The sequence below is a fragment of the Pristis pectinata genome, chromosome 7, assembly GCF_009764475.1.
Source record: "Pristis pectinata isolate sPriPec2 chromosome 7, sPriPec2.1.pri, whole genome shotgun sequence".
NCBI classification, from domain to species: domain Eukaryota; kingdom Metazoa; phylum Chordata; class Chondrichthyes; order Rhinopristiformes; family Pristidae; genus Pristis; species Pristis pectinata.
Genome location: NC_067411.1, coordinates 25,831,002 through 25,852,962, shown reverse-complemented (window position 1 = coordinate 25,852,962; position 21,961 = coordinate 25,831,002). Strand labels below are relative to the sequence as shown.

Here is a 21,961-nt window from a genome sequence, read left to right as displayed (position 1 = left end):
TGGTAATGGCCTGTACCGGAAGACATCCATTTAAGGTGAGTGGAGGAAAGTTTAGAGGACATGTCAGAAGTAGGTTTTTATTTTATATACAGAGAGAGTGGTAGGTGCCTGGAGCACACTGCCAGGGGTGGTGGTAGAGACTGATACAGTAGAAACATTTAAAAGACTCTTAGATAGGCACATGGATGTAAGAAAAATGGAGGGTTATGGACTGTGTAGGAGGGAAGGGTTAGATTAATTGCGGAGAAGGCTTATATAGGTTGACACAACATGGTGGGCCGAAGGGCCCGCATTGTGCTGTATCGTTCTATGTTCTATTACACTTTATATGTGGCTCATCCTCCAGTCTGACCTGGTTACTGCAGCTTCAGAGATAAAAATCTGTTCTTAGCTCACTGGAGTGGTTAAATTACTCAACCATTGGTTAAATAACTGGACTAGCAACCATTAACCTGGGCTGATGACTCAGAAGCAAATGTTCGAAGTTCACAACACTAGCTAGGGAATTTAACTTCTGTATTTTCTGCCACGTTCAATGAAATTTCACGAGACAATCTTCCCTTCCCTTTCCATCATTCCAAAGAAATTCAACATACACAAAGTGCTGGAGGAACTCAGCAGGTCAGGCAGCATCTATGGAGTAAAATAAACAGTCAATGTTTCGGGTTGAGACACTTCATCATGAGTCCTGATGAAGGGTCTCAACCCAAAACGTCAACTGCTTATTTCCCTCCATAGATGCTACCCGACCTGCTGAGTTCCTCCAGCACTTTGTCTGTGTTGCTCCAGATTCCAGCATCTGCAGAATCTCTTGTGTCTCTGTGATTCCAAAGAGATTGTTCCTTTCATTACTCTGGTTTGCTCTGTCACCCAAACCAACCATTCCCCTTCTCATGCAACCACAGGAGATACCATAACTGCCATTTTACCTCAATCTCTCCCACCATTCAGGAAACCAAACAGTCCTTTCCAGTGCATTTCATGTCCACTTCTTCCAATCTAGTTTATTGTATACAGTATTCATAATGTGGACTACTCTACACTTTGCAAAACACCTCCATTCTGTCTGCAAGAGTAATCCTGAACTTCAAGTTGCCTATTTCTTTAATTCTGTCATACTAACACTTCAACCTTTCTGTTTTTTTCCTCCTGCACTGTTCCAGTGAAACTCAACACAAGTCTGGGAAACAGCACCTAATGTTCTGCCTTTCAAATAATCAGCTTTTCCTATTTTTTGTCAGAACTGCCCAGTTTTGATGCAAGGTCATTCACCTCTACATTAATTTAGTTCTTCTCTCTCCACAGATGCTGCCTTAGTTCTTGGGCATTCTTCACGGCTTCGTACGGCAACTGTTCTGCCCAGGACCGCAAAAAACTGCAGAGAGTTGTGGACACAGCCCAGCGCATTACGAAGACCAGCCTCCCCTCCTTGGACTCTGTCTTTACCTCTCGCTGTCTTGGTGAAGCAGCCAGCATAATCAAAGACCCCTCCCACTTGAGACATCCTCTCTTCTCTCCTCTTCCATCAGGTAGAAGATACAGGAGACTGAAGGCACGTACCACCAGACTTAAGGACAGCTTCTACCCCACTGCGATAAGACTATTGAACAGTTCCCTTATACAATGAGATGGACTATGACCTCAGGATCTACCTTGTTGTGACCTTGTACCTTATTGCACTGCACTTTCTCTGTAGCTGTGTCACATTACTCTGTACTGTTGTTGTTTTTACCTGTACTACATCAATGCACTCTGTACTGACTCAACGTAACTGCACTGTGTAATGAATTGACCTTTATGATCGGTAAGAGAAGCTTTTCACTGTACCTCGGTACAAGTGACAATAATAAACCAATACCAGCTGCTGTGTTCTGCACTTCACAGTTCCAGCATGTTATTTTGTTGTTTTCTCTCTAACTAACCTCATTCATCTTTTAACTGAATGGCATCAAAAGCATGCGCCACTTGGACAATCCTGGTCTCAACTCTATTACAGACATTCCCTCCGTTCTCTTCACTGCTACCCCTCTCTGTAACTTCATTCTGGAATATACCGCTAATAAGAGAAATGGTGACATTGTTGGACGAAGTAACAGACTGACACTGTCAGGGAAGGAAATTGTTACCCTTATCTGGTCTGCACTCCGGACTACAATTGACCACTGCAAAGTCAAAAAGAGCATTTACGGGTAGCTGCATAAAGATTTAAAACTGAACTAAAAATACGATCAGGAAGTGGGAGTGAGGCACATTGGTGTCGTAGTCATTGCTGCTGCCCCACAGATCCAGGAACTCAAGGTCAATACTGAGCTTAGGTGCTGTCTGCGGAGAATTTGCACGTCCTCCCCATGACTACGTGGGCTTCCCCAGCTGCTCCGTCTTCTTCTCACGTGGAAAAGACTAACTAGTAGATTATTTGACTACTGTAAATCACCCTTTAAGGGTAGATAAGTGGCAAAAGAATCCAAGAGGAGTTGATGGGGAGAATAATACTGAGAGGGGATCAGGACTGTGGGCAGCGTACTCCTGGCACCCAGCTTGGCCTTTCCATTATTCCTTGACCCAGTTCCCTGAACAACCGCATCAGTCCCATTCCCCGACACGTTCCCGGTGACCTCTTCTCTCCCACACGCAGGTATCAGGATCGAACCGGATCGTTGGAGTTCTAAGGCTCCTTCATACCGTCAGTAACAGTCAACGCCTTACACGCAACCCCATTACTCACACACACTCTCCCCTCAAGGCTCCCGGGTCGGTCGGTCCTCCCAGCCTGTCCTCCCCGCTCAACTGCCATCCCAGGGTGCACCGCGAATCAATGCCAAACATCTCCACAAATTGGAGCATTTCAATTAATAGGTTTGACTATAGTGAATTCTGAACAGTGACATAGTTTAAATTTAATGTTCATCCACTTTTCAACAGCAATTAACGTCTTTTGTTAAAGGGCTTTTTATGTCTGGTTGTAACATTCCGTCACGTTGCTGTTCGTCGCCCCTCTTGTCCGGTGCAGCGCTCTTTGACTTCCTCTACAAACAACATGGTGGTTGGGTGAGGGGTCCGTCCGTGCCCACAGCAGCAACTACTGCAGGTCGCAGCCGAATTGTTTGATTTTTGTGCCTTGAGAGTGAGACCAACGGCCCCGAGATGGTGAGTGGATGAAGGAGGAGCTGGGCGTCCGGTGAGAACTGGGCCCTAGACACGCGGCGCCGGAACCGAGGAGAGGACTGGGCCGTGCGGTCCTTCCAACCCGGGGGCTCCGACACCTAACTCGCATCCGCCGACTTTATTTTTATCTATGACCTGGGAGATTGTAGGTTCAGTAGAGACACGGGAGACTGCAGATGCTGGAAGCTGGAGCAGCAAACAGTCTGCTGGAGGAACTCCGTGGGTCGAGCAGCGTCTGTGGGAAGAAAGGAATAGTCGTCGTTTCGGGCCGAAACCGTTCGGGTCCTGAAACGTCGACGGTTCCTTTCCTCCCACAGATACTGCTGGATCCACTGAGTTCATCCATCAGATCTAATACTGGGGGGAACATGCATTTAAGGTGAGAGGGGTAAAGGTCAAAGGAGATGCGTCGGGCAAGTTTTTTTGCACAGAGAGTGGTGGGTACCTGGAATGTGCTGCCAGGGGCAGAGACAGATACGATCGAGACGTTTAAGAGACTCTCAGACCTTCAAATATGCAGAGAATGGAGGAATATGGACCATATACGGGCAGAAGGGATTAGTTTAATTAGACATAGTTAGTTTAATTAGTTGGGCAGAACATAAGTGGGCTGAGGGGCCTGTTTCTGTGCTGGACTGTTCTATGTTCAAAGACCTGAGCACAAATGTCTCAGCTGCATTGTAGGAGGTGGTGCCTTTAGTTTTGAAACTTTAAATTGAAGCAGAATCTGCCCTTCGGGGCTGCCATTGTGTAGTTTAACCTTGTTAATAGAAAAAATCTGGCAAAATCAATGTGGCTTAGTGAATTGGAAATCATACCAATGTATTGGAGTCCTTTAAAGACATACTAGTGCTGTGTGAAAACTTGTGGATGTTTTATACTTGGGTTTCCAGATGCATTGAATAAGGTGCCATGACAATGAAAGGGCATGGTTAGGAGGTAATGTTCTGAAATGGATCGAAGATTGGGTCGCTAATACATAAGAGAATAGACATAAGTAGATCTTTTTTGATTAGCAAGATACAACAAATGGGGTTGCCACAATAATTATGGCTGAGATGTCAACTTTTACAATCTATATAAATGACTTAAATGAAGATACCAAAAGTATTTTTTGCTAAATATGCTGATGACACAAAAACAGGTAGGGGGATTAAGTCATAAAGACGACTTTGAGGGACAATAAAAGGGATGCAAGTAGGATAGTGAGCAATGTGTGGTGAAAATGTGAAATATTCTATTTGGCAGGAGAAATAAATAGCATATTACTAGTGAGAGATTACAGAGGGATCTTGGTGCATGATTTGCAAAAGGCTAGTATGCAGGTAATTAGGAACCTAAAGAATGTTAATGTTTATTGCAAAGGAAATTACATATTAAAGTAGGGAGGTTATAGAACAGTACAGTACAATACAGGCCCTTTGGCCCACAATGTTGAGCCGACCTTTAAACCTCGCCTAAGACTATCTAACCCCTTCATCCCACATATCCCTCTATTTTAAATTCCTCCATATGCTTATCTAGTAATCTCCTGAATTTGAACAATGTACCTGCCTCCACCACTGCCCCAGGCAGCGCATTCCATGCCCCAACCACTCTCTGGGTAAAAAAAAAAACCTTGAACTTCCCACCCAGTACTTTAAAGCCATGCTCTCTTATATTGAGCATTGGTGCCCTAGGAAGAGGTGCTGCTGTCCTCTATCTGTTCCTCTTAATATTTTGTACACCTTTTGTAAATCTTTTATACACCTCTATGCTTAAGTTATAAAAGTCATTGATGAGACAATCAGGAATACCGTATACAGTATTAGTCTTATTTAAGGAAGCATGTTAATATGTTTTGAAGCAATTGAGAGGTTTACCGGGCAAACCTGGAATGGACAGGTTGTCATATGAGAAAAGGTTAGACAAGCTGTGCTTGTATCTGGAGTTTTGAAGAGTGAGAGGCAACTTCAAGGGTCTGACAAGATCAACGTGGAGATGATGCTTCCTTTTAAGGGATAATCTAGACCTGGGGCTTGTTGTTTAACTGATAACAGGTCATCCCTTTTAAGGTACCATGGGGTGATTCTTTTTCTTCACTGGAGTCATGTCTTTGGAACTCTTCCGCAAAGGATGGTTGAAGCAGGATCTTTGGATATTTTTTAGACAGATAATAATAAATATGGGGATGAAAGTCACCACAGCTAGATAAGGCTGCAGATCTGAGGGTACAGACAGGTCAGTCGTGATCTTGTTGAATGGTGAAGTGGAGCCAAGTGGCTGCCTCCTTCTCCTAATCTGTATGTATGTTTGTCTCTATTTAACTGGGTTCATAGGTGCATAGTTCATTGAAAGTGGCAGGGCAGGTTGAGAAATTAATTACAAGAGCACACACAATCCTCTGCTTTAATTATAGAAGCATTCAGTGCAAAGATAAGAACATATGGTGAAACTTTTTTTAAAACACTTGTTCTGCCATAATTGTTGTATTGTCCGCACTTCTGGGCATCGCAGTTCAGGAAGGATTTGAAGATTTGGGAGAAGGTGCAGAAAAGATTGACCAAAATGTTTTCATGGATGAACAACTTTAGTTATGTGGTGGTTGCGAGGAGATCTGATGGATAAAAATTGGTGGTGGTGTGGATAGCAAGGAAGATTGTCTAAGGCTACAGCAGGATATAGATCTGTTGGAAAGCTGGGCGGAGCATTGACAGATGGAATATAATTCTGACAAGTGCAAGATAATGCATTTTAGAAAGTCAAATAGGGGTAGGACCTACACAATAAATGGAAGGGCACTTGGGAATGTTGATGAACAGAGAGGCTGAGAGGTCCAAGTCCATAGTTCCCTGAAAGTGGCAACACAGGTGAATAGGGTGGTGAAGAAGGAATATGTCAAGTTTTTCTCCAAAGGTCAGGATGTAAAATATAAGAGTTGGAACATTATCTTGCAACTTTATAAAACACTGATTAGGCAACACTTGAAGTATTGTGTGCTTTCTGGTTTGCCATGCTATAGGAACAATGTGATTGTGTAGAGAAGATTCATCAGGATGTTACCTGGATTGGAGGACCTTAGTTATGGGGAGAGAGTGGGATAGGCTGGGCTTGTTTTCCCTGGAGTGAAGGAGTCTGAGGGGTGACCTGAGAGAAGTATATAAGATTGAGAGGCATAGAAGGGTAGATGATCAAAATCTTTTTCCTATGGTAGGGTATTAACAAGAGGACATGGGTGTAAGGTGAGAGGAAGGAGTTTTAAAGGGGATCCGAGAGGTAAATTTACTTACTTAGAGTGTGGTTGATATTTGGAACTTGCTGCTAGAAGAGCTGGTGGAATCATATACAGTTACTACTTTCAAGAGACATTTTGACAGGCACTTAAGGCAGAGAAGGGATATGGTGCTAATACAGGCAAATGGGATTAAGGTAGATGGGCAAAAAGATTAGGATGGACGTGGTGGGTCAAAGGGCTCGTTTCTGTGCTGTACAATTCAATGACCCTATAAAACATAAAGAATAGAGACAGAGTAGATAGAAACTGTTACCGTTGTTGGAGAGGTAAAGAATTAAAGGACATGGAATGAAGATGATTTCAAGAACAACCAAGAATGACATGAAGAAAACGGTTTTTTGTTTGCACGAGACACAAGATTAATAAAAAAAAACGAATTAGAATAGCACAAATAAATTAGGGAGTTATATGGCTCTGTTAGTTTATCACCTCCTTGTTCCATTTGAGTTTAATGTATTACTGTGCCTAGAAATGTAGAATTTGGAGAGTTTTGTTAGCTGGCAAATACCATTGTCATTTTGAGCTGGAACTGTTTCTAGAGTACTGTGGATAATTGACATTCATATCTCCAGTTCTGAATGAAAATACTGCAGAATTCTTGGGTTTAGGGTGTTTGATGTAGTGTGTATCATGATCAGGTTTTTATTTCTTTTTATTACAGCCACAGAACGAATATATCGAATTACATCGTAAGCGATATGGCTATCGTTTGGATTACCATGAGAAGAAAAGGAAGAAGGAGAGCCGTGAACCGCATGATCGCTCACACAAAGCCAGAAAAATGATTGGTCTGAAGGCCAAATTGTACCACAAACAGCGCCATTCAGAAAAAATACAGATGAAGAAAACGTGAGTATTATGAACTACATTTTGATAAATGCAGCATAATTTAAATTTTGTAAATACCCAAGTCAAGTTTATTGTCATGTATACAAGTACGTGAATGCACAGCTGCAATGAAAAACTTACTTGTAGCAGCATCACAGGCACATGACATTAGAGGCATAACGTTCAGAAGAAATACAAGAACAAACATAATTAGAACCAAAAAATAAACAAAGTTCATTGTCATGTGGAGTGGTTATAGAGTTACTATCCCGAGGTAGTGACTAGGGTTGTGCAGGTTGGTTCAAGAACCAAACAGTTGAAGGAAAGTAGCTGTTCTTGAACCTGGTGGTGTGGGCCTTCAGGCTTCTGTACCTCTTGCCCGATAGTAGCTGTGAGAAGATAGCAGGGTCCAGATGATGGTGATCTTTGATGATAGATGCTGCATTTTTGAGGCAGCGCCTCATTAGATACTTTCGATGGTGGGGAGTGATGTGCCCGTGATGTTGGGCTGAGTTTACTACTTCACAGCTTTTCCTTAGTAATTAGGTAAATTAGTTATTAGAAAATATATCATATGAAAATGGTAAACAATATTTCTCTTCAATATTTTCCAAAAACAGTGTAATTTTAGAAGGATGTTTTTAGGAAGTAAATAGCAAGCTTTGTTACCCTGCCAGTATTTCTCTTAAGGATTTGCACTAATGTGTTTGATGTATCTTGTCCTTCTAACTTGCAAGTGATCCAAACCTTTTAATTTGTTCTTGTAACTAAGCTTTTGTGAACAAAATGTGAACTGCATTGGATTTCCATCTCTACATTCAAATTGGGGGAAAAAAAACCTAGTTCTAAGAACAAAGTTAAAGAATTATTTGGTGTGAAGGATTTTTTAACAGCAAACGGCAGTTGCACCTGAACAAATGGTCTCAACCATGATGACAACAGTCTTAAAGTTTTTGCTTTAGATGAGGGACAAGATAGTTAACGGTCAGGGAAATGGGGTTCAGTAATGTTTGTTTTGTTATTATTCATGTTGTTCTTTATATAGTTTTTGTTTATTTACTTAAAACAAAGAAAGCCATTCAACTCATTGAGTCTATGCAGGTACTTGGTGTGATCCTACTCCTCCACTTCCCTGTAATCTATTTTCTCTCATGCCATCAACTCTGTCCTGATTGTCCTACTACACACCTACACTAGAGGTAATTTTCAGTAGCCAATTAACCTACCACCAGTGTATTTTTGAGATGTAGAGAAGCCAGAGAACCTGGGGGATCTCATGTGCTCACAGAGAGAACATGCAAACTCTGGAGGCATGACAACACTGGAGGTCAGGATTAAACCCAGATCACTGGAGATGTGAGGCAGCAACTCTACCTGCTGCATTACTATGTCACCATGCTCAGCCAGATGTGATGAATGGCTTCAATTAGTCATATGGCCTGTTAATTAGATGAGGATTGCTTGACTTTTGTTTTAGACTTATTCCTCTGGTACTTTGTAGGAAAGCATTATTGTGTATTGACGTAACATTATAATCATGATGAACTTTTTTTTGTCATAGTTTGGAAGGATTCTCTTATGTGACCTTCAAGGTGCAAGTAAATGCTTTACGTCATGAAGATCATATTAGTCTTTGGCAAGGGGAATCCTTCAAGAAATGTTTTCTTTAATGCAGCATGTTGTTTCATTTTAAACATGTATTTTATCTCTGCAGCATTAAAATGCATGAACAGAGAAAACGAAACAGAAGGATGATGAGAAAACACCAAAAGGGGCTGTACCAGCCTATCTGCTCGACAGAGAAGGACAATCACGTGCCAAAGTCCTGTCCAATATGATCAAACAGAAAAGGAAAGAGAAAGCTGTAAGTGAAGGCTGTTAGGTATCTTTGACGTGAATATGTGCAAAATTGGCCCTGGTTTCACGCAATATTACCCTGAATGTCTGAATGACAATATTTTGGTCTTCTGTTATTGTGTTTACCCATTTGTGAATGTGCTTACCCATGTTTCCACATCTGTTCTGGATCATAGAATTATAGAAACGGGCCCTTTTGGCTCACCTTGTCCATGGCAACTGTGATGCCTATCTATGCTAATCCCATTTGCCCGCATTGGGGCCCTTATCCCTCTACACCTTTTGCATCTAAGTACCTGTCCGAATGCCCATTAAACATTGTAATTGAATGTGGTGCAAAATATAAAATGCCTGAAATAAAAATCAATGTTTTGTTCTAGGAATAACATTTAAAAGACAACAAAAAAATATGTTCTGAACGTATCATATGTTCTGAATGTGGATGTATGTGTAATTTGACACAAAGATCATACCTGGTACAATGAGTCAAATTAATATCCAAGTCTGTCGTCTTGATCTCTGCATCACTTCCCTGTCCTAGTTTCAGCCAAACAGCAACCCTCATTGGTTCAGGCTGTTTTCCTGATATGTAAGGGTCCTTGGTTCCCCAGCTGCCTGCTCCAGCCTTAACTGGAGTTTTAGAACTTGAATATGAGACTTTTTTTTAAACAGAGCAACTCCTCTCTGCCTGGAACTGAGAGAGCTGTAGAACTAAATCAGGAATGGAGGGCTTTCACTGCCGTATGAATGCTGGGTAAATAGATATCCAATGCAAAATTCCCCCCTTTTTACCTCTTAAATTGTAAATGGACTAATTAACGTATTGAGGAATGATTTTGGTGTGTAATTAGCAACTGTTCATGGTGTGATGGGCAAAGTTGCTCAGTGTTAGAAATAACTTTATTTGAAAGCAAGCTTTTTGTTAATGAGTGTATTAAAATACCACACTCCATACAAGCTTTTGAGTTGACTTGCTATTTTTGTACTATGATTCCCAAAATTTTTGTATCTTATTTTGCTTACACATGTTCTAGAAGTTTATAAAAATAGCCTTGAAATGCCATTTTTGGAAACACCCTGAATAGCATTTATCTACGAAGCTCTTTATTCAGGAATAGACCCTCTTCTTCCAACACAATAAAAGAAGTGCACTACTCCAGTAAAGCTCCCTTAAATTTAGAAAGCATTGTGACTTCCATGTGTTTTTTTTTTGTTTTGTTTGTTTCTTTTAGCCAGTTCTGGATCGAGTATTTACTTTATCAGTAAGACTTAACAGGATATGTGTTTCAGTTTGTATCTGAAGCTAAAAGCAAAAAATTGCTTTGGAGAAGAACTTTTTGAAGATCATTGGTTGAGGTCCCACTTGGATCTGCATGTAATCTTGGATTACCTTTCAGTGGTACTTTTGAGATAAAGTCCTTTTAAAAAAATGCTTCCTCTCACCACCCCCCCCCCCCCCAATGTAAAGTATCATGTAATTGTGTTGTGCAATAGTGTGACATGGTGGAGGATACAGTGGCCAATGCTTATTGTTAAACAAACACCACTGCCACCTGTTATTTATATTTGTTGTATCTTTGCTGCATCTTACAATGCATGCTTACTGCTGTATTTCCCAATAATACAACAGTGATTACAGTTAAAAATATACTTCACTTGCTCTAAGCACTGTATGATGTCTTGGGATTATAAAAGATGCTAGGTAAACACATGTTCACATTTTACCCCTAGAAAATACTTGCCTTCTCACTGGTACATTTTTATACTAATTCATTTTAAGCATCAAGTGAAATGTTACTATTTATAACACATTTTTGGTATCCTTTGGTACATGCAGGGAAATACTGTATCATTTGAGGATCAATTGCATTTCATTCTATTATAACAATGAAGCAGAATTTTAACTTGTCACCTTATGAAAATTATTCCTTGACAGGGTAAATGGGAAGTACCTTTACCAAAAGTCCGTGCGCAAGGTGAAGCTGAAGTTCTGAAAGTTCTTCGCACTGGTAAAAGGAAAAAGAAAGCTTGGAAGAGAATGGTTACTAAAGTCTGTTTTGTTGGAGATGGATTCACAAGGAAGCCACCCAAGTATGAACGATTCATCAGACCCATGGTGAGTTAAAACACAGCTGGAAGAGAAGATAGAACATAAGAACTAGAAGCAGGAGTAGGCTATAAGGCCCATTAAGCCCTTATGGAAGTTCCTTGTGTATTTTAAATTTGTACAAATTGTAAAAGTAGATTCAGTTAAAAGGTTGAGTACAATGAACATTAAGAACTATTAAGAGCTCAGGGTACTGAAGAATGTTACATCAGGTAAAAAAAACTTCGGCGGCTTTGCTTCGGAGGACTTCGGAGCAGATAAGTTTTTCTTTATACTTAAAACCCCAATAAAAAGATAAGGCTTAGTTTTTAATAGGGTTGTAATTTAATAGGGTTAGTGTTTTTATAAGGTACTTTTATAAGGGTTGTAGAAGTTTTAAGGGGTAGAGTGGGGGCTGGACTGCACAGGCGCGGCACGGGCAGTTTAAAAAGCCAACCGCCATATCCAGCAGGCAGCGTCGGAGCGGGCAGCAGAGTGTTCTGGGCTTTGGCTCAAGTGGCTTTGGCTCAAGGGGCGAGGAAAGGTAGGTGAGTTGAGTTAAGGAAGGAGTATGAGTGTGGTATCCTGTACTCAAGTGTCAGATGTGGGAGTTCCTGGAGTCTGCCTGCCTCCGGGAGGGCTACATCTGCACCTGGTGTGTTGAGCTGCAGCTCCTGAGGGACCATGTTAGGGAACTAGAAATGCACCTCGATGACCTTCGTCTGGTCAGGGAGAGTGAGGAGGTGATAGATAGGAGTTATAGGCAGGTGGTCACGCTGGGACCGTCAGAATCAGGCAATTGGGTCACAGTCAGGAGGGGGAAGGGGAAGAGTCAGGTACTAGAGAGTACCCCTGTGGCTGTATCCCTGGACAATAAGTACTCCTGCTTGAGTACTGCTGGGGGAGACAGCCTACCTGGGGGAAGCAACAGTGGCAGCAGCTATGGCACAGAGCCCGGCCCTGTGGCTCAGATGGGTAGGGAAGGAGTGAGGAGGGCACTAGTGATAGTGGACTCTATAGTTCGGTGGCAGACAAGCGATTCTGTGGACGCAGGAAAGAAACTCGGAAGGTAGTTTGCCTCCCAGGTGCCAGGGTCTGGGATGTTTCTGATCGTGTCCAAGATATCCTGAAGGGGGAGGGAGAACAGCCAGAGGTCGTGGTACATATTGGTACCAACGACATAGGTAAGGAAAGGAATGAGGTCCTGAAAAGAGACTATAGAGAATTAGGAAGGAAGTTGAGAAGCAGGACCTCAAAGGTAGTAATTTTCAGATTACTGCCTGTGCTAAGCGACAGTGGGTATAGGAACAGAATGAGGAGGAGGTTAAATGTGTGGTTGAGGGATTGGAGTAAGGAGCAGGGATTCAGTTTTCTGGATCGTTGGGGCCTCTTTTGGGGCAGGTATGACCTATTCAAAGAGGACGGGTTGCACTTGAATCCCAGGAGGACCAACATACTGGCGGGGAGGTTTGCTAAGGCTACTGGGGAGAGTTTAAACTAGAATTGTTGGGGGGTGGGATCTCTACTGGAGAGACTGGGGAGGAGATATTTGGCTCTTGAGTGGAGGAGGCTAGGAGTGGGTGCCGTGTGCAGGTGATAGAGAAGGGACGTGTTTGGACAGGCTTGAGATGTGTCTATTTTAACGCAAGGAGTGTTGTGAACAAGGTGGATGAGCTTAGAGCTTGGATCGATACTTGGAGCTATGATGTGGTGGCCGTTACGGAGACTTGGATGGCTCCGGGGCTGGAATGGTTGATTCAAGTGCCGGGTTTTAGATGTTTCAGGGAGGGAGGCAAGAGAGGTGGGGGAGTGGCACTGTTGATCAGAGATAGTGTCACGGCTGCGGAAAAGGTGGATGTCGTGGAGGGATTGTTTACGGAGTCTCTATGGGTGGAGGTTAGGAACAGGAAGGGATCAATAACGGTGCTGGGTGTTTTTTATAGGCCACCCAATAGTGACAGGATTATTGAGGAGCAGATAGGGAAGCAGATCTGAGAAAGGTGTGAGAATAACAGAGTTGTTGTGATGGGGGATTTTAATTTCCCCAAACATCGATTGGCATCTCCAGACAGTGAGGGGTTTAGATGGGGTGGAGTTTGTTAGGTGTGTTCAGGAAGGGTTCTTGACACAGTATGTAGATAGACCTACAAGAGGAGAGGCTGTGCTTGACTTGATATTAGGTAATGAACCTGGTCAGGTGTCAGATCTCTCAGTGGGAGAGCATTTTGGTGATAGTGATCATAATTCTATCTCCTTTACGTTAGCACTAGAGAGGGACAGACAGACTAGAAAGGTGTTTACTTGGAGTAAAGGGAATTTATGAGGCTCTCAGGCAGGAAATTGGAAGATTAAATTGGGAACAGATGTTCTCTGGGAAAAGTATGGAAGATATGTGGCAAATATTCAGGGGATATTTGGGTGGAGCTCTGAACAGACATGTTCTGATGAGATGGGAGTCATGATAGGATACAGGAACCGTGGTGTACGAAGGCTATAATAAATCTAGTCAAAAGGAAAAGAAAAGCTTACAAAAGGTACAGAGCATTAGGTAATGTTAGAGATCTGGAAGAGTATAAGGCTAATAGGAAGGAGCTTAAGAAGGACATTAGGAGAGCCAGAAAGGGACATGAGAAGGCCTTGTCAGGCAGGATTAAGGAAAACCCCAAGGCATTCTACAAGTATGTGAAGAGCAAGAGGATAAGATGTGGAAGAATAGGGCCTATCAAGTGCAGCAGTGGGAAAGTGTATATGGATCCAGAAGAAATAGTGGAGGTACTTAATGAATACTTTACGTCAGTATTCACCACGGAAAAAGATCTGGGGGATTGTAGTGGGGACTTGCAGTGGCCTGAAAAGCTTGAGCATGTAGATATTAGAAAAGAGGTGGTGCTGAAACTTTTGGAAAGTATCAAGTTAGATAGGTCGCCGGGACCGGATGAGATGTACCCCAGGTTGCTGTGGGAGGCGAGGGAGGAGATTGCGGAGCCTCTGACAATGATCTTTGTGTCGTCCATGGAGACGGGAGAGGTTCCAGAAGATTGGAGGGTTGCGGCTGTTGTTCCCTTATTCAAGAAAGGGAGTAGGGATAGTCCAGGAAATTATAGACTGGTGAGTCTTACCTCAGTGGTTGGTAAGCTGATGGAGAAGATCCTGAGAGGCAGGATTTATGAACATTTGGAGAGGTATGATTAGGAATAGTCAGCTTGGCTTTGTCAAGGGCAGGTCCTGCCTTACGAGCCTGATTGAATTTTTTGAGAATGTGACTAAGCACATCGATGAAGGGAGAGCAGTAGATGTAGTGTATATGGATTTCAGCAAGACGTTTGATAAGGTACCCCATTCGAGGCTTATGGAGAAGGTGAGGAGACATGGGATCCAAGGTGACATTGCAGTGTGGATCCAGAACTGGCTGGCCCACAGAAGGCAAAGAGTGGTTGTTGAAGGGTCGTATTCTGAGTGGAGGTCGGTGACCAATGGTGTACCTCAGGGATGTGTACTGGGACCCTTACTATTTGTGATTTTTATAAATGACTTGGATGAGGAAGTGGAGGGGTGGGTTAGTAAGTTTGCGGATGACATGAAGGTTGGGGGTATTGTGGATAGTTTGGAGGGCTGTCAGAGGTTACAGAGAGACATAGATAGGATGCAGAGTTGGGCTGAGAAGTGGCAGATGCAGTTCAACCCAGATAAGTGTGAAGTGGTTCATTTTGGTAGGTCAAATATGTTGGCGGAATATAGTCTTAATGGTAGGACTCTTGGCAGTGTGGAGGATCAGAGGGATCTTGGGGTCCGAGTCCATAGGCCGCTCAAAGTGGCGGTGCAGGTTAACTCTGGTTAAGAAGGCATATGGTGTATTGTCCTTCATCAATCGGGGAATTGAATTTAGGAGTTGAGGTATTGTTGCAGTTATATAGGTCCCTGGTCAGACCCCACTTGGAGTATTGTGCTCAGTTCTGGTTGCCTCACTACAGGAAAGATGTGGAAGCCATAGAGAGGGTGCAGAGGAGATTTACAAGGATGCTGCCTGGAATGCGGAGCATGCCTTATGAAAGCAGTTTGAGGGAACTCGGCCTTTTCTCCTTGGAGAGACGGAGGATGAGGGGGGACCTGATTGAGGTGTATAAGATGATGAGAGGTATTGATAGGGTAGATAGTCAGAGGCTTTTCCCCAGGGCTGAATCGGTGGGCACAAGAGGACATAGGTTTAAGGTGCTGGGGAGTAGGTATAGAGGAGATGTTAGGGGTAAGTTTTTTTACTCAGAGAGTGGTGAGTGCGTGGAATGGGCTGCTGGCAACGGTGGTGGAGGCGGATACGATAGGGTCTTTCAAGAGACTGTTAGATAGGTGTATGGAGCGGAGTAAAATAGAGGGCTATGGGTAAGCCTAGTAATTTCTAGGGTGGGGACATGTTCGGCACAGCTTTGTGGGCCGAAGGGCCTGAATTGTGCTGTAATTGTTCTATGTAGGAAAGGAAATTAGAGCAACTTTGTTAGGGATTTCTGGACGACTTAAGGAAGTGGACCTACTGGTACGTGTGCCTGATGGAAAGTATTTACTGCAAAGATGGTATAAAGTAATTCTAAAAGCCAGCCAGGAAGGAACTACCCAGCTTAATCCCAGCTTTCAGCACTACTTCTCGTCACAGCTCTTCAAGCAAATATCCAAATACATTTTAAAATGTCATGAGGGTTTTTACCATAGCACCCTGTTGGCATCTTCTGGGTAAAAACAATTTTCTTCACTTTCCCTCTAACTGTTTTCCAATTATTTTGAATGTGATGCTGGAACGTCTCACTGGCAAGGCCACACCTGGAGTATTGTGTACAGTTTTGGTTACCCTATGAGTTGAGGAGAGGTTGGGCAGGCTAAGACTTTATTCATAGAACAATACAACATGGATACAGGCCCTGTGGCCTAACCAGTCTATGCCGACCACGGTGCCCACCCAGCTAGTCCCAATTTCCTGCGTTCAGCCTATATCCCTCCAAGCCCTGTCCTGCCATGTACCTATCCAAGTGCTTCTTCAATGATACTATTGTACCTGCCTCAACCACTTCCTCTGGCAGTTCGTTCCATATACTCACCACCCCCTGCTTGAAAAGGTTGCCCCTCAGGTCCCTTTTAAACCTTTCCCCTCTCACCCTAAATCTACGCCCCCTAGTTTTGGACTCCCCTACCCTAAGGAAAAGACAGTTACCATCTACCTAATCTGTGCCTCTCATAATTTTAAACATTTCTATAAGGTAGCCCCTCATTCTACATTCCAAGGAATAAAGACCTAGCCTGGCCAACCTCTCCCTATAAGTCAGACCCTCTAGTCCTGACAACATCCTCAAATCTTTTCTTCACCTTTTCCAGTTTAACCTTGTCTTTCTGTTAACAGGGTGACCAAAGCTGTACACAGTACTCCAAGTGTGGCCTCACCAATGACTTGTACAACTGCAACGTAATGTCCCCACTCCTATACTCAGTGCCCTGACTGATGAAGGCCAGTGTGCTAAACGCCTTTTTCACCACCCTGTCTACCTGTGACACCACTTTCAATGAACTCCTAGGTCCCCCTGTTCTATTACACTCCATAGTGCCCTACCATTCATAGTACAAGTCCTACACTGGCTTGACTTTCCAAACTGCATCACCTCACACTTATCTGTATTGAAATCCATTTGCCACTCCTCAGCCCACTTCCCTAACTGATCAAGATCCCCCTGTAATCTACGGCAACCTTCTTCACTATCAACAACACCTAATTTCATCTCATCCACAAATGTACTGATCAAGCCTTGTTCATTTGCATCCAAATATTTGTTATAAATAACAAGGGTACAAGACCAAGGGGTGACGTTATAGAGGTGTATGAAATCATGACTGGCATAGATAGGGTGAAAGCACAGTCTTCTTCCCAGGGATGGGGAATCAAAAACTAGAGGGTATAGGTTTAAGGTGAAAGGGGAAGGATTTAAAAGGGACCTGAGGGGCAACTTCTTCACACAGAGGGTGATGAGTGTTTGGAATGAGCTGCCAGGGGGTGTGGTTGGGGCAGGTACAAAAAAAACATTTAGAAGTCACTTGTACAGGTACACGAATAGGAAAGGTTTAGAGGGATATGGGCCAAACACGGGCAAATGGGACTAGCTTAGATTCATATCCTGGTTGGTGTGAATGTGTTTGGCCAGAGGGCCTGTTTCCATGCTGTATTACTCTATGTATTGGCTCCACATGGACTGGAGCTTGAATTGTACACTTAGTACTAGTCATGAGGTAGAATGGAACCAAGCAAGTCCTGGTACCTGTATGGAAAGGGGAGCGTCTGATCCCCAATGTTAGTGAATTAAATGAGGAAAGGTTTGCTGAAAGAAGAAGTTGGACTCAGTACACATGAAGGGAACATGGTTAGAACAATACAACATCTGATGTTCGAGCCTGCTCCCTCATTAAGCAAGATCTTGGCTGATCTTCTACCTCAGTTTTCCCAGTCCCTTTATTCCCTTAATATCCAGAAATATATTGATCTGTTTTGAATGAATTTGATGATTGAGCTTCCATAACCCTCCAGAGTAGAGAATTCCAAAGATTCAACCCACTCTGAGTCAAGAAATTTTTCCTCATCTTGGTTTAAATGGCCAAGCACTTATTCTGAGACTGTGCCCACCCCCCCCCCCCCCCCCCACTTCTAGGCTCCTCAACCAAGGGAAATGTCTTTCCTGCATCCATCCTGTCGAGCCCCAGAAGAAATTTATAAGTTTCAGTGAAATTCCTCTCATTCTCAACTCCAGAGAATGCAGGCCATATTTACACAATCTCTCAGTGTATGGTTAAACCCACTATTAAGTAGAATTAAGATTAATCCTGATTAATATTTCAAGTTAAACATGCAGAAATGGGAGATGTTATTTCCAAAAGTAGTCACATGTTAGGAGATGATTCAAATCCAGAGAGAGAACTTGCAGTAAGAGTAGTGGAGAGAAAAGTATTGAAGAAATTGTTGGATGCTTTGGAAGACATGGGTTTCTATGAAGGATGAATGAAGTGGACCAAATAACCTTTTTTTCTATATGTAGCATAGCATATCACAGCACATTTACAAATGCAATAATTCCCGTTTTGGCTTAAAAAAATTCCATCCAATTGAGTTGAACCTTGTGGAATGTACATAATTTATTACTGTTTTCTTTGATCCTGCAAATTACAATTTAAATATGGTTCCGTAAGAGAGATGAGAATTTTTTTTTTCTTTAGGGTTTACGTTTTAAGAAGGCACATGTTACACATCCAGAGCTCAAGGCCACCTTCTGTTTGCCTATACTTGGTGTCAAGAAGAACCCATCTTCACCGTTGTATACAACATTAGGTAAGCCATCAAATGGAAACATAAACTTTGTCCCATAAACAAGTGCAATACAAATAATTTGGGCTGATTTGTTTTTAAATCCCCTCTAAACTTGTTTCCCATTATTCAGCAGTTTTAAAATCAGAGGAAGCCTTCTCTGCAACTCCTCAACCCCTCATGTATCTTATTTGTAAATAAGTTTGTAAAGGTTTCTATGTTTAATGTAAATATGCTCTACTGCAATGTTTCAAATTGGTTGTTTTGTTATATAGGTTAATAACATGTTAGCAACATTATGATTTTGATTTCAATTGACCAGTATCCATTTTATAAAGGTTTAGCTGTAAATTCCACAATCAATACATGAATTCACTTCTGATACAAAAGTGGTACCAATTGAAATAATTTTTAAAAGACATTTGCAATGGCATCCATATTGTCGGTAAGAAATAGAAACAGTAATGGGTTGATTCTGTACCTCAGGCCATTTTTTTTGTCCAGTTTTTGTTCTCTTAGCATCAAAATGTCAATTGATTTCTGAGTGCACTCAATATCTGACCATCCACAACACTTCATCCAATGGTTCATAGCCCTCCAATTCCATGAATGCTAAATTTTCTGATTCATTCCCCCCCCCCAAGAGCTCTGTTTAATTTGTGAAACGTGATTTCCCTTGCATAAACCATATTGTTTCTTCTTAATTATGATCTTTTTTCTTGTATGCTGTGCCATGTAATTAAAAAGATTCCAGCATTTTGCCAGTTATTGATTAGGTTAACTGATGTACAGTTTCCCTTTTTTTTTGCTCCCTCACTTGAATATCAGTGTTACATTTTGCTCCCTTCCAGACTGCAAGAAATTATGGATCCTCAATGCATCCAATATTTTCATTACTATCTCTTTTCTATACCTAGAATGTGGACAGTTAGGTCCAGGAGGCTTGTTGGTTTTTATCCCCTTAATTTACCCAGTACTTTAACCATTTAAAGTTCCTCACAGTCATTTGACCAATAGTTCCCCTCTACTACTTAGACATTTATTGTATTTTATTCCATGAAGATGAATTTAAAATATTTGTTTATTCCTTAGCCATTTGTTAATTCCACTTTTAACCCGACTCTGCCTCCTAAGGGTTTCTTGCTCCTGTGTTCCCTTTTAGTCATAAAAGCTTTTACAACCTTGTTTTATTTCTTTTTTCAGTTCTGAAGAAAGGTCACTGACCCAAAATATTGACTGGTTTCTCTTTCCACAGATGCTGCTTGACTGCCTGAGTTCTCCAGCCGTTCTGTTTTAGTTTATTTCTTACAAGTTTTATCTTGTTCTATCTTCCTTTTTATTTTTAAATCAATTGTTTATTCATCAGCTGCTGCTTCCTAAAACTGCCAATTCTCGTTCTTGTGGTTATAATTCTCTTCTAGTGTAATATTTCTATTAATTTATTTAGCAACAGATAGTTTTCCCCATGGAGTCTTTACTTTTACTGGAACATGATTTGTTGAGAATTATAAGATGCTTCTCTATATCTGTGCCATTGTTATATCTATGGGCAAATATCTTAATCTGATTTTCCAATTTCCCTTGGCCACTTCACCCCTGGTACCTATGTAATTGCCTTTATTTAAATTCAGGATTCGATATTGTGACTGAATTGTGTCCCTCTCAAATTGAATATAAAATCTTATGTTATGATCAGAATCATATGCTCTGCCGGTACTTCTAAACTTTGTATAAATTATGTTTTATTCACTGCTTTATCTTAGGAGAGCAGGAAAGGACAGTTAGTCATGTGCACATATCAGTGCTTATTTTTTAAATTTTAGAATAACACTCTTATCCCTGCTCCACCCTCTACTAAACTCTCTACTCGCATATTCTCTCACCTTGCCCATCCCCCCAACCTTTGGCCAGGTCTTGCTCTCCATCTTAAATGCCCAGACAACACTTTTTCTCTTAATAAACTTTTCACTTGCCCCACTCTTTCCTATTACATTATTGATCCTCTGTCTCGACTTGCGCTGTCTCTCATGCTTTAATCTCTCTATTTCAGCCTGTTTTCTTGTCATTCTCTTTACATGAAACATAGCTGATAATTAGTTGTTTATTCTCTTCACGAGTTTTATAAAGATGAAGGATGGTATTCTTCAGAATTAAATCTGAAAACTAGCATCTTGATTCTTATTTAGAATCAGAATACAATGTCTGTCATTTAGTCTGCAACATCATTGCTCGGGCACTAAATCAACATGTTCTTCTCTGTAGGTGTTATTACTAAAGGAACTGTCATTGAAGTGAATGTAAGTGAGCTTGGTTTAGTCACACAAGGAGGCAAAGTTGTCTGGGGTGAGTCACAAACATCTATTTTTCACTTTCTCCTTGGAACCTTTTAATTTTGTAGCGCAATTGATCTTTTGGAGCCCACTATTAACTTGTTCTAATGAGCTAATTTTGATTTATCAGTGGTTTGAATCTTTGCAGGTAGCCTAAGTAGAGAAGTCTTGCCCCTGTTAAGCAATATTTTGAAACAAATATTTTAGAAGTTAGACGATGTTATTAAATCTCATGGATTTCCATCTGCTTGTTGAGTTTTAAAAATAAATTTCTGTGTATGCGCACTGTTGTAATTGTGTTTTTTTTTACCCCCCCCCCCCCACTTCTACCAATTAATTTCTAAATAATCTCAAATTTAGTAGAAAAGATAGAGATAGATTGAGGATAGGAAACAAAGGAAGTATACTTTATAGACCTTGCATAGCCCTCATCTATGGTTTGCCTATCCATATTGTCCATGCCTGCAACTTTTCTAACATTAATTCTAGGTTTCTCACAAGTGTAGATCTATGCTGGTTAGTCAGGTCTTCATTTCTAGTCTGTCCTCTCAAGTATATATTACGAGTATCATTGCAGCAGATCCTGTACTTCTAATACACTTCAAATTATGATATATATGTGGTCCACATTTCCTCCTCAAAATGATCTGTATATGTTTGTAATCTGAATAATTTATGGTATACTGTGTTTAAGAACATGTGTGCTTGAGTTGAACTAACAAATGTTTTCTCCTTTCCCTTCAGGTAAATATGCACAAGTAACAAATAATCCTGAAAATGATGGCTGCATTAATGCGGTTCTGCTAGTTTAAATTGTCATCGCATAGACTGTGGCATGGACATTAAACAGACTTAATTTTTTAAGTCTGGTTGCAAAAGTATTGTTTTGAGCACCAAACCATTCAAAGCAAAATTAATTATATTTGTTCTATGAAAGATCCAGAAAAAAATCCAGCATTTCAATAAATTTTGTGTCTGTTTTTTTTTCCCTTTTGAATCTTCTGCAATAATTAAAGTTAATGGAGAATAAACAGAACAGGCTGATGTGGTCAGCTAATCTCAGTATCAATGATTTCAGCAAGCTTCTGAAGTTA

At 41.5% G+C, this 21,961-nt stretch overlaps 2 protein-coding genes across 2 annotated transcripts in view; one reads left to right on the top strand and one right to left on the bottom strand.

Moving 5' to 3' along the window:
• The window catches only part of gfm2 (GTP dependent ribosome recycling factor mitochondrial 2), a 44,003-nt gene extending 41,237 nt beyond the window's left edge, over positions 1-2,766 (bottom strand). Inside the window, exon 1 of the mRNA XM_052019328.1 lies at positions 2,726-2,766. The gene's annotated coding sequence lies outside the window, so the exon portion shown is untranslated. The remainder of the gene's footprint in view (positions 1-2,725) is intronic.
• A 220-nt stretch (positions 2,767-2,986) lies between these two features.
• nsa2 (NSA2 ribosome biogenesis homolog (S. cerevisiae)) lies at positions 2,987-21,932 on the top strand. Its single transcript, XM_052019329.1, is given in 8 exon segments — positions 2,987-3,147; positions 7,101-7,288; positions 8,982-9,001; positions 9,004-9,131; positions 11,061-11,240; positions 18,450-18,561; positions 20,800-20,880; positions 21,612-21,932. Coding segments are annotated over 8 exon segments (780 nt in total). The 5' UTR covers positions 2,987-3,144; the 3' UTR covers positions 21,680-21,932.
• Positions 21,933-21,961: the final 29 nt, after the last annotated feature.